The 13,476-nt window shown below is 41.8% G+C and overlaps 1 protein-coding gene across 1 annotated transcript; it reads right to left on the bottom strand.

The window, feature by feature from the left end:
• Window positions 1-11,920: 11,920 nt before the first annotated feature.
• Window positions 11,921-12,880, bottom strand: LOC124247830 (olfactory receptor 3A2-like). The gene has a single exon (XM_046677570.1). The coding sequence runs from the start codon at window positions 12,866-12,868 to the stop codon at window positions 11,921-11,923; it is 948 nt and encodes a 315-aa protein (XP_046533526.1). The 5' UTR covers window positions 12,869-12,880.
• Window positions 12,881-13,476: the final 596 nt, after the last annotated feature.

Below are 13,476 nucleotides of genomic sequence, written 5' to 3' on the forward strand. Positions count from 1 at the left end.
CTAAGACTCATTTGTGGTACATTGGGAGGAGGAACAGGTAGAAGGAGAAACACTTGGTTATGTGTTAGCATCAGGACATCGATATCATGAGAACCATGGTAATTATATGAATTGTGGAGTTTTAAGAATAAGGGATGGCTTTTGTTAACTTTCTTGAAAGCCTTGAAGAAACAGAATAATAAACCCAGGTCAGTCAGCTATCAACTCAGAGTATGTTGCGAAAATAAGAAAATTTCCATGGCAACATTTTATCAGACATTAATCTTCTGTAGCCACAAGGCAGACAGTGCTGAAAATCAGGCCTAGGATCTAATTGTAAGGGTGGAAGAGCTGTAAGGAGGACCACGTGTGTAGCTTAGTTGGTTCCCCTTTGCTAAATCCAGGGCCCTCATAGAGAAGGAGTGAGACCTTGAGTTCTAGAATGGGGATGTTTGAGAGGCTAAACAAGAGAATTTTAAACCCCAGACTCTCTTGCACCCACTTGGATGGCAAAAGCAACCCTTCCCCTTTGCTGGAGGAGATCAACCTCCCTTTGCCTGAAGACCATGCAAAGACCTCCTAGAAAGTACATGCCTTATAAGATGATTCTTGTTCTCCTCAAGAACTTCTCCCTCTTATCCTCAGTACCTCCAAAATAACTTGGGTTAGGTCTCAGTACATTCTGAGAAAGGATATCCTATCTATAATTCAGGAGGAAATAATTTTCTCACTGAAAAGAATTCTCATATGTGACTGTGGTAGGCTGAATGATGACCCCCAAAGATATCCAGGTCCTAATCTCTGAAATCAACTTTATCTGGTAAAAAGAACTTTGTGGATGTGGTTGTTCAGGGTCTTCAGTTTGGGAGACTATCTTGGATCATTCAAGCAGACCCTAAATGTAATCACAAGAGTCTTCATAAGAGAGAGGTAGAGGGAGTTTTAATTACAGAAGAGAAGAAGGCAACGTGATGATGGAAGCAGAGATTGGATAAATGTAGCCACAACCCAAGGAATGCCCGCAGCCACTAGAAGCTGGAGGAGACAAGGAGTGAATTCCCCCCTGGAGCTTCCACAAACAGCTTTCCCTGCTGACATCTTGAAGTTAGCTCTGGAGGACTCATTTTGGACTTTTGGCCTCCAGATCCATAAGAGAACAAATTTCTGTTGTTTCAAGTTACGATGTTTGTGGTAATTTGTTATAGCAGCAATAGGAAACTAATACACTGGCCAATATATGCTGGCAGGAACTGGAAGTTCCTCCAGTTTATAGGGGAACAACGTGGGAGTGGATCATGAGGAACAAAGGAGCAGGGTAGAATGGAAGATTGAATAGGGAGAATTAACTGACATGAGAGCACTTTTCATGGTTCAGGATTTAACATTCTTGCAAAGATGCCTGGAGCTGGTCCCAATAAACTGCTGAGATGTCTCTTTGAAGCCAAATATTGGTTGTATGGCCTCTCCAAGATCTATAGTTAAACTAAGTTTGGCAGGTCTACCCCTGGGAGCGTCTTCCTTCAGGTCCCTGGATGGGCAGAGTAAAGGGGGTGAGACTGCACAGGCTCAGTCAGCAACGCCAGGGGAGAATTTGTGGACTATCTATAGGGAAAAGAGAAAGAGAGGCCAAGACCATCTCTCTTCTGAGACTTCTCCATCATTGTGCTATCCTCTTGGGACTTGAAATTAGCCCCAGAAAGGAGAGGAGGTGGAGAGACCTAAGGACAGGTCAAGAGTACAAGTCCTAATGAATACTGCAGTGGTGCCTCATCCCTCTGTGGTGACTTAAAATTTTTCCAGACATTTTATCTCCATCCCCATATTAATCTATGGGGCTAAGTTGGGCAGTTATCATAACAACTCCATTTAACAGATGGGGACACAAGGGAACTGTTTGCTTTCCCAAAGTCACCCAGGGCATCAGAGGTGGAGCCAGGACTGAATCTGGGTCCCCAGACTGAGGATTTTGCTCTCTCAGATGTCTGGCTGAAACAGGACCTGGGGCAGAGACAAGCTGACTCCTAAACCTGGGGATAAGGAGGAAACCAGCCTTGCACCCGGGCTGAGGAAGAAACCCAAGAAGGGAGGCAAAAGCTGGAGAAATCCTTTCCAAATTCAAATTCTTAATGAATCCTCAGGAACAAAGTACGTTCCCACCCAGGGCCTTGTTAGTGAGGGCCACAGAGACTGTGTCCTGGGAGTCCCATAACGATCCTGAGAGAGGAGCAGAAGCCCCGTGCTGTGCTAGGAGGGACAAGGGGGCCCTGGGAAGTTGCCCCCTGACATGATTTTCTGGGCCAGGTCCTTAGAAGATGAGAGTCTAGTGACAGAGATGATGAGAGAGAGGAAGTTGGAGAGGCTGTTACTCAACCTTCAGACTCATATCCTCCTCAGTTAATTACTCACCCCAGCCCGTGTGATAGCATACTCTCTTTGGGAAGCTTGCTGGACTTAGTAGATGGACAGACCTGCTCTTCCAGTTACTAGCAACTACTGAACCCCTGTGGACCCCAGGTTCCTCATCTGTGGAATGAGAGTAATATCCCCTCTTATGATTGCTGGGAGGATTAAATGAAGTAACACACATAAAGTTCCTAGTAGGAGACCACCAGTGTTGTTATTAACATTATAATAATTGATAACATTTATCACGTGCTTGTTATGTATGTGACACTATACTGTGAGCTTTATATGCACTAAATCCCAATGGAGCCTTACAAAAATTCTGTGAGGTAGACACCTTTATTCTTCCAACTTTACACGTAAATAAATTGAGGTTCATAGTGATTCACTAATTTGTCTCAGGCCACATAGTTAGGACTTTGAGGAGTTGGGGTTCAAACTTGCATTTGTCTGATTCCAAGGGACGTGATCTCAACAATTATGCTATGTGATTTATCTTCCATCCCCTTCCAATTAACCCATCTCCCCCAAACAGTATACTTTTAGATTCTGTTGTTTGTGATAAATATTTCTTCAAACGCACATTGGACTATGCTCCAGGGATGAGCCTAAGGCATCCAACTCTCATAATAGCAGCCTCTGCTCCACCCCAACAGCCCCATCCCCAGCTCTGAGATCAACTTCCAGCTGCTACCTCCAGTGTAATTCTCTCACTATCCCATTACATTGCTACTTACTCTCACTGAAAAGAATTAAAACCTTGACTTGGTGGTCTTATGGGAGCTGACTCTCCAGTGTTAGGCTTTCATCATTGGCTTAAGGATGTACCATGTGAATGTTAGGGCTTTTCATCATTCAGTAACATTTTTCTAAACATAAAACTATAGAAATACTATTCATAAAAATTTACAAATGATAACAGAAGCTTAAAAATCAGTAACATCCACAAGGAAATTAAATATACTTTCCTAAATAATTCTTGGATAAAAGATGAAAATGACTACCCCAGTATTACACTAATGTAAGAATAGAGAGATCAATACAAACCAGACTTCATATGGATTTTCAGCCGAGGTTCACCCTATCTTGGTTGTCAGAGATCTTTAAGCCTTGAAGCCAGTTTGGAGAGGTTGTGCCACTGTTATGGACTGAATGTTTGTGTCCTCCCAAAATTCGTATGTTGAAATCCTAACCCCCAAAGAGATGGCATTAAGAGGTGGGGCCTTTACTAGGTGACAAGGTCATGAGGGTGGAGCCTTCACGAATGGGATTAGTGCCCTTAAAAGGGAGACACCAGAGAGCTCCCTCACTCCTTCTGCCATGTGAGGACACAGTGAGAAGATGGATGTCCACGAAATGAACCAAGAAACAAGCCCTCACCAGACACTCCATCCACCAGGGTCTTTATCTTGGACTTCCTAGCCTCCAGAAGTGTGAGAAATAAATTTCTTTTGTTTGTAATCCACCCAGTCTATATCCTAGCAGTGAAAACAGACTAAGACAGCCATTACATCTGCAATGACCCTATTTACAAATAAGGTCACATTCTGAAGTACTGGGGGTTAGGATGTCAACACATCTTTTTGGGAGGACACAGTCTAACCCATATCAGCAGGCACACAAGGAAAGAAAGTATCATGATTCAGAACTAGTAGAAAAGAGAGACAACAAAACAGATCCATAAGGACTTTAGATATTGAAATACACAATCATAAACAGCTACACTCACTCTTTTAGTTTTTTACTTTTATTTATTTATTTATTTTTTGAGGAAGACTAGCCCTGAGCTAACACCTACCAATCCTCCTATTTTTGCTGAGGAAGACTGGCCCTGAGCTAACATCCATGCCCATCTTCCTCTACTTTATATGTGGGACGCCTACCACAGCATGGCTTGCCAAGCAGTGCCATGTCTGCACCTGAGATTTGAACCGGTGACCCCCGGGCCACCAAAGCAGAACGTGCACACTTAACCACTGCACCACTGGGACAGCCCCCTATGCTCACTCTTTTTAAAGCAATAAAAAAAACTTGCAAATATCTATAGAACAAAAACTATGAAAAGTGACTTGGAATAAGATTCTAAAAAATTCATTTGAACTTCCATAAATAGAATAACTTTAAAAACTCAATGAACAGTTTTGGCAGCAGACTAGACAGAGCAGAAGAGAAAATTACTGGACAAGAATGTAGACTAGAAGAAGTGATCCAGAAGGTCGCATGGAGATATTTGAAAAGATGGAAAATGAAGACTATAAGAAACATGAGGATGAGTCGATAAAGACAGAGGTAGGCTATATTTAATTGGACCTCTAGAAGTTCTTCTAAGATCATGGGGAAAGAATAATACTTAAAGAGTATTGCCCATGAGTTTATTAAAAAGAGTATGTTTGAAACATAAAAATATTGAACTTCCAATTGTTGAAAGACATCAAAGGCAGAGATGAAAGAAAATGGAACATTGGAGAACTGTGGAACTATTTGTAAAAGATGTGACCAAAGGATCATATCCACAATATATAATGAGTTTCTACCAATTAGTAAGATAATAATTTAGTAGAAAAAGAAGCAAAGGACATTAAAAAACAACTCCCAGAAAGTCATGAAATCAGCAAGATGGCAGGATTGGAAGTCCCAATACTCATCTCTTCCAAAAAAACAATAAATAACTAAAAACTGATGGAAAGAGCTCTGGGAAATCTCTGGACTATGAAGGAGAAGCAGCAGAAATCCTGTGGAACTCAAAAATTGAGGATGGCTGCATAGAAAAGTGTAGGGAGCATTTTGACTGCATGGTCCCGTTCCTCATCCAGTGTAGCTCGGTGCCAAGAGGGATCTCCTTGAGGGATTTTACCCCATGGGAAAAGGAGAGCAGGAGAACCCCAGCAAGCCTCATCACCACTGTGCACATTTTCAGACTTTGTTACCAAGCACCGCCACGGTCATCACCAATGGTGAATCCAGCTGATGGAGCCGCTAGGATTCCCTGACACTGCATCTCTTCTCCCTGGGGCTTGAGCTGTTGCTGCAGTGAGACCCGCCTCCAGGGGCCCCAGTCACTACTCTGCCTGCTGCCTGAGCATGCCACAGCACCTTCCCATTTACAGGAAGCGATCTGCTGCTGTTTTGCACCCTGCTCCCTAGGGCTCTGTCACAGCTTTTACCCACCATCGCCAAGCCAAGCAGCACTGCTCTGTGACTGCTTCCTGGGTCCTAAATAGAAGCATTAACCTGCCATCACCAGGGAGTGCTGCCAGTGTCCTGTACCCCAGCCCCTGATTCTGAGTCAGGGTTTTGATATTCCATCATAGGGGCCATGCTGCTGCTGCTGCTGCTGCTGCTCTGTGCCCCAGATCCTGAATCCTAAGACTTGCCATGGGCCCACCATCACCAGGCTGCACTGCTGCAGCTTATCTTCCCTGCAACCTGGGACTTGATTCAGGGCTTTCGTCCACCATCACCAGGGCCAAGCTCCTGCTGTTCTTCTCCCTGCCACATTGGGCCAGAATTGGGACTTTGACCTGCCATCTCCAGGGTGTGCTGTTATTGCACCCTGATACCTGGGCCCAAGCCACTGCTGCATTTCCCTTTCTCCTCAGAGACTGAGTCACTGCAGTGAGCCCAAGAAAAGCAGACCCAAGGTCCACGGGAGATCTGCACAGGCCCACATCTCAGACACCAGCACCACCGGCACAGCAAGTGCACCTGATCCCAGGACCCCAGTTCTGCTGTCACTCTGAATGCAGTGCACCAGACCTGGTGCCAAGAGGGATCCCCTTGGATAGAGCTTTGCCCCAAGGGCAAAATAGAAGGACAGGAGAATGCCAGCGGCTTTCACATCAAGGACCCCAATAGCTCTAGCTGTCACTTCCACCTTCAGGGCCTCCACAGTTTTGGCCACCAAAGCCTTCTGAAGTCTTTGCTAATGTCGACCTCACCAAAGGAGCTATATCAAACTAAAAATTGTCTACAGAGCAAAGGAAGCAATCAATAAATTGAAAAAGCAACCCATGGAATAAAATAAAATATTTGTAAAGCTTATATCTGATGGGGGGTAATCTCCAAAATATATAAAGAATTCATACAACACAATACAAAATAGCAAATAATCCACTTTAAGAAATGGACAAAAAATCTGAATAAACATTTTTCCTAATAAGACATCTAAATGGCCAGCAGGGACATGAAAAGGTGATAATCATTTAATAATATACACAAATATTGAATCATTATGTTGTACACCTTGAAACTAATATAACATTATATGTTGACTGTACATCAAAAAAAGAATATAGTAAAAGTTATGGGACATCACTTCTGAGATTAGGTATTAAAAGACTATGATCTCTTTCTCTCTCACTCCCTCCTCCTCTGTCTCTCTCTCTATTGCTATTTTCTTTTGTCTCCAGAACATTTCTTTTCAAGTACACAATATATTATTATTAACTATAGTCACCATGCTATACATTAGATCCCCAGAACTCACTCCTTTTTTTTAAACTAGAGCAAGAGTCTTTATTTTTTATTTATTTATTTTTTGTTGAGGTGACATTGGTTTAGAACATTATATAAATTTCAGGTGTAATCATCATATTTCAATTTCTGTGTATGTTACACCATGTTCACCACCTAAAGACTAATTACTATCAATCACCATACACATGTGCCTAACTACCCCTTTTGCCCTCCTCCCTCCCCACTTCTCCTCTGGTAATCACCAATACAATTTCTATCTTACGTGCTTTTTGTTTTTATCTTCTATTTATTAGTGTGATCATACAGTATTTGACTTTCTCCCTCTGATTTATTTCGCTTAGCATGATCCCTTAAAGGTCCATCCGTGATCTTGCAAATGGGACGATTTCATCTGTTTTAATGGCTGAGTAGTATTCTGTTGTGTATATATGCCATATCTTCTTTATCTTCTTTATCCATTTATCCCTTGATGGGCACCTAGGTTGCTTCCAAGTCTTGGCTATTGTGAATAATGCTGTGATGAACATAAGGGTGCATATATCTTTACACATTCCTGTTTTCATATTCTTTGGATAAATACCCAGCTGTGGAATAGCTGGATTATACGGTAGTTCTGTTCTTAATGTTTTGAGGAATCTGCATACTGTTTTCCATAGTGGAAAGTTCTGTATATATCTACAAGTCCATCTGGTCTAATGTGTCTTTTAATGCCATTGTTTCCTTATTGATCTTTTGTTTCGATGATCTATCCATTGGTGTAAATAGAGTGTTAAAATCCCCTATTATTATTGTGTTGCTGTCTATTTCTCCTTTTATGTCTGCTAACAATTGCTTTATATATTTAGGTGTTCCTATGTTGGGTGCATAGATATTTACATGTGTTACATTCTCTTGTTGGATTGTTCCCTTTATTATTATGCAATGCCCTTCTTTATCTCTTGTTGCAATTTTTGTTTTAAAGTCTATTTTGTCTGATATAAGTATTGCTACTCCAGCTTTCTTTTCATTGCCATTTGCATGGGGTATCTTTTTCTTTCCCTCCACTTTCGGTTTGTAAGTGTCTTTAGGTCTGAAGTTTGTCTCTTCTATGCAGCATATATATGGGTCTTCTTTTTTTTTTTTAATACAATCAGCCACCCTATGTCTTTTGATTGGAGCATTTAGTCCATTGACATTTAAAGTAGCTATTGATTAGTATGTACTTATTGCCATTTTCTTACTTTTTTTCTGGATGTTTCAGTAGTTCTTCTTTGGTACTTTCTTCTTCTCTTGTTTTCTTCCCTTGTGGTTTGATGGCTTTCATTAGTATTATGTTTGAGTTCCTTTCTCTTAATTTTGTGTGTGTTTATTATAGGTTTCTGGTTTGTAATTACCATGAGGTTCATATATAATGACCTATATATACAGCAATGTATATTAAGCTGCTGGTTTCTTAAGTTTAACCTTTTGCTGAAAGCTCTACTCTTTTACTTCCCTCCTCTTTATGTTTTTGATATATTTAACCTCTTTTTTGTGCATGTGTATCCATTACCCTGTTATCATGGAAACAGGTAATTTTAGTACTTCTGTCTTTTGACCTTCATATTAGCTTCATAGGTGGTTGACCTTCTACTCTTACTGTATATTTGCCTTTACCAGTGATTCTATAGTTTTTTATTATAATTTTCTTACTCTTATTTGTGGTCTTTTCTTTTCCACTTAAATAAGTCCCTTTAGCATTTCTTGTAAGACTGGTTTGTTGGTGATATACTCCTTTAGTTTTTGCTTGTCTAGAAAACTCTTTATTTCTCCTTCCATTCTGAATGATAACCTTGCCAGGTAGAGTATTCTTGACTATAGGTTTTTTCCTTTCAGCACTTTAAATATATTGTGTTACTCCCTTCTAGCCTGTAAGGTTTTTGCTGAGAAGTCAGCTGATAGCCATATGGGGTTTCCTTTGTGTTACTTGTTGCCCTTCTCTTGTGGCTTTTAGGATTCTCTCTTTATCAGTAATTCTTGACATTTTAATTATAATGTGTCATGGTGTGGGCCTTTTTGGATTTATGTTGTTTGGTGCTCTCTGTGCTTCCTGTACTTGGATGTCTGTTTCCTTCCTTAGGTTAGGAAAATTTTCAACTCTTATTTTTTTAAATAGATTCTCTGCCCCTTTGTCTCTCTCTTCTCCTTCTGGGGCACCTATAATACAAAGTTTCTATAATACAAATGTTAGTGTGCTTGATATTGTTCCAGAGGTCCCTTAGACTGTTCTAAGTCTTTTTAATTCATTTTTCTTTTATTGTTCACCTTGTGTGATTTCCTCCAGCCTTTGTCCAGCTCGCTGATCCTTTCTTCTATATCATCTACTCTACTGTTGAGTCCTTCTAGTGAATTTTTCATTTCCATTATTGTAGTCTTCATTTCTGGTTGGTCCTTTTTTATATTTTCCAATTCTGTGTTGAAGTTCTCACTGAATTCATCCATTCTTCTTCAAAGATCAGTGAGCATCCTTATGATTATTAGTTTGTACTCTTTATCAGGTAGACTGTTTATCTATTTTTCATTTAGTTCTTTTTCTAAGGATTTGTCTTGTTCCCTTATTTGGAACATATTCCTTTGTCTCCTCAGTTTGCCTCTTTCTCTGTGTTTATGTCTACGCGTATATCTATGATCTAGGTAGAACAGCTACATCTCCTGATCTTGGAGAGGTGGCCTTAAGTAAGAGATGTCTTATGAGGCTCAGTGGTGTGCTTCCCTCTTGTCAACAGTTCCAAATGTTCCAGGAGTGTCCCCTGTGTGGGTTATATGTGTCCTTTGTTGTGGCAGGGCTGCTCTTGCTGTAGGTGCAGAGGAGGACTCTCATTCTTCTTATAACTGAAAGTTTCTACACGTTGAGAAAGATCCCCTATTTCCCCCACCCCTGAGCCCCCGGAAAACACCTTTCTACTCTCTTGTTCTATGAATTCAACTTTTTAGATTCCACATACAAATGAGATCGTATACATATTATACAAATATAATTTGTATATGCAGCTGAGAGGTCTGGAGCTGACTTACAGGGCCATTTCTAGATCTGCAGTTGGACTGAGGTTACAGGGCCTGTCTCAGGGTTGAGACAGATGTGTCTACTGCTCGGCCCTTGGACAGGCAGGACTGGTTATGAAGAGAGCCTGGAGCCTGGGTCGAGGGTCCACAACCAGGACCAAAGTCAGCAGGCCTGTATCTGAGTCACAGAGGGGTGTGACTCCTGCTATGTTCCTTGGTAAACAGTGCTGCTGGCAGGACCAACACCAAGCTGGACTATAGCCAAGTCCACAGAGGGGCAGGTCTGTAACAAGGACCATGATCCACTAGTCTGGCACCTGGATGCGGGCCTGCTTTCTCAGAACACTCCCCCTCTATCTTGGGCTCCACCAGCTTCCCCTAGTCTCCTTCCTCCCTGGATCCTAAAGCTCCACAAAGGCACTTTTGTCTGTGTCTGGTTGCCAGATTATTGCTGCTGAGCAGGATGCAAGCAGAGGACCTCCTACTTTCCCATATTTTTTGTCCATCTTTCTCTCTGGCTTTTTTCCTGCTCTAAGGAAGGAGACCACCATGTTTTCAGAGGCCCTAGTATCAAGGAACTGAAGGCAGCCTCCAGCTACCAGCCAGTGAGGTCCTGAGGCCGTCAGTCCAACAACCTGCAAGGACTGAATCCTGCCCACGAGCATGTGAATGAGCATGGAAGCTTATCCTTCCCAGTCAAGACTTGAGAGAGCTATGCCACTGGTGACGCCTTGATTGCAGCCTCGTGAGAAGACCCAGATAAGTGTTTTTGATGAAAATTTATCATCCATATTGAGCTGTGCTGTAAGTTGAAAATACACACCAGACTTTGAAAACAGTGTGAAAAACAAGAATGCAAGATATTTCATTTATAATTTCTTAATGATAATATTTTCGATATATTGAATAAAATAAAATAAATTATTAAAATTAATTGCACTTGGATATTTTTAATTGTCTAATTGTGGCTATTAGAAAATTTTTAAATTACAGATGTGGTTTGGATTAAATTTCTGTTGGATAACATTGCTCCAGATGATAGCTTTATCCTCCCTAAATGATTTATTTTTGTTTCTGGCAGGCAGTAAGAATAGGAATACATTATTTTTATTCAGTCTAGGAATCAGCTAATTCAAAGCTGAGTTTCCTCATAAGTAGGGTAGGCTTAGTTCCTATTATGTGTTCCTTCTAGGAGGTAGCATGCTGGAAGTCCCAATTGAAAGCTTGGTGATCTCACTCTCCTTTCCCTTTGTCAGGAAGCTAGCTCCATTTTTGTCTCTCCAGCTCCATAAGCCTGCTAAAAACTCTGCTCACCTCCTAACCTCTCAGCTGTGCCTTCTGCTCTCAGACTCTCAGTCCTGACATTGGATTCAACAAATGCTGTGTGGGAAAAAGTAGTGCAATTGTCATTAGTGTGACTTTGGGATTCCTTTCTTTCCAGGTTTTGGCCCCTCAATTCCTCACTTCAGAGCTCTTTGATGCCACTCAGACTTCTTAGCACAAGGATGTTTCTTCACTTCTCTAGGAGCAAAAGTCTAGAGTGGTCCTTCTCAACCAGGGTTTCCTAAGGGAATTAAGTTCTTATAACCTAAGGTGTCCATTCTACGTAATGAATTAACTTCTGACCTGTGCATCTAGAATGTTTCCTTCTATGTAGCCTTAGGGGACTTGAGAAAATAGTCATTAAAATAATTTTGTGTATGGCTTAATTCTGTCATGGAAACCAAGTTGGGAAGTGCTATTAAAGTATTTTTATGCTAAAGCTAGTATTTACTTCTTCCCTTCATTATAATGTGAGTTACATGAGTGCAGGGACTTTTGTCTCTCTCATGCACCAGTGACCTACAAGAGTGTCTGGATCATGAAGCAATTCAATAAATATTTGTTGTATAGATAAGTGAATTATGTAGGGTTTCCTTATAGGATAACCATGTCTTCAGATATCAAGAGATAGGAAAAATGGTCCCTTTTCTGGCTACCGCCTTCATGGGAAATCTTCTCCAACTCAGAAAAGACAAGAAAGGAGGGGCTTTATCACCCCTCAGGTCAGTGACCACCTCCCCACAAGTACCCGCCACAGGGCGCCCTGAACATCAGGGTTTCTAAGGCTATAGATTAATGGGTTCAGCATGGGGTTGATAATTGCATTGAAAACACCAACCCCTTTATCCTTGTCTGAAACCTCTACTGAACCCAAACACATGTAGTTGAAGATACCTGTCCCATAAAAGAGGCAAACCACAGTGAGGTGGGAGCCACATGTGGAGAAGGCCTTCTTCTTACCCTCCACTGAACGGATCTGTAGAACTGCTGCTGCTACGTGGATGTAGGAGGTGATAATGAGAACCATAGGCACACCTGCCATTATGAAACACGCAGCAAAGAGCAACAGCTCATTGAGTTGGGTGCTGGAGCAGGAGAGCTGGAAGAGCTGTGGGAGGTCACAATAGAAGTGATTGACCTCATTGGGACCACAGAAGTTGAGGGTAGTTAAGGCAATAGTATGGGTCAGTGCATTGGTGAAGGCACAGGCCCAGGACACAGCCACCAACATCCACTGGACTGCCTGGTTCATGCGGGTGCTATAGGTGAGGGGCCGGCAGATGGCCAGGAATCGGTCATAGGCCATGGCTATCAACAGGAAGCAGTCCATTCCAGCCAGGAGGTGGAAGAAGAACAGCTGTGTGAGGCAGGCTTCATAAGAAATTGTATGCTTGTGGGACAAAATATGACCCAACATCGCAGGAACAGTGACAGTAATACATCCAACATCCAGAGCTGATAGGTTCCCCAGGAAGAAGTACATGGGGGTGTGGAGTTTGGGTTCCACCAAGGTGGCTGTCAGAATACTGAGGTTGCCCCCAACTGTGACCAGGTAGGCAAAGAGGAAGAGCACCAAGACCACAGATTGCAGCTTTTCACTTTGTACCAAGCCCAATAGAATGAACTCAGCAACAGCTGTCTTGTTGTTCCCAGATCCTGGATCCATGAGTCCCTGTGAGGAAATATCCCAGGAGGAGAACTATCAGGGCATTGAATTTAATTTACTCATCATAAATGTTGTAAACCACCTATGTTCAAAGCTCCAGGTAAGTTCCCAGCTGTCCAATGATGATTTTCCCACTCCCCAGGCCACACCTCACTCACTGACCTTCTCCATCACATCAATGCCTTTACCAGGCTCTAGCTGAGCTGCCCACCGCCTTGAACATCGCATCCTCTCCTAGCTTAAAGGGCCAGAATGCTTTAAGATAAAAGCAGACTTTCTCTTTGAATGCAATGGGATTAAGATGGAATTTCTTCATTTTACTCTGAGATATCAGCCGAAACCAATAAGCAGATTTCAAAATAGAACAATTAATGATTCTTCCTGAGAAAGTAGAAAGCATTTAAAACATAACCTAGGTTTCATGCCTTCTAGAAATATTGAAGATCAAGCAAAGGTATGGCAAGAATCAGAGAGAAGATACCCATGATTGTGAATATCAGATAGTCCAGCCAAGGCCATTTCTGTAAGGTGATGGGCATACTCTGAAGTGTAAATTCAAAATCCTCTAGTCACTAAGTATTTGGTGTTCTTGTTAATTAAGCCCTTAA

Source organism: Equus quagga, chromosome 11, assembly GCF_021613505.1.
Source record: "Equus quagga isolate Etosha38 chromosome 11, UCLA_HA_Equagga_1.0, whole genome shotgun sequence".
Taxonomy (NCBI): Eukaryota; Metazoa; Chordata; class Mammalia; order Perissodactyla; family Equidae; genus Equus; species Equus quagga.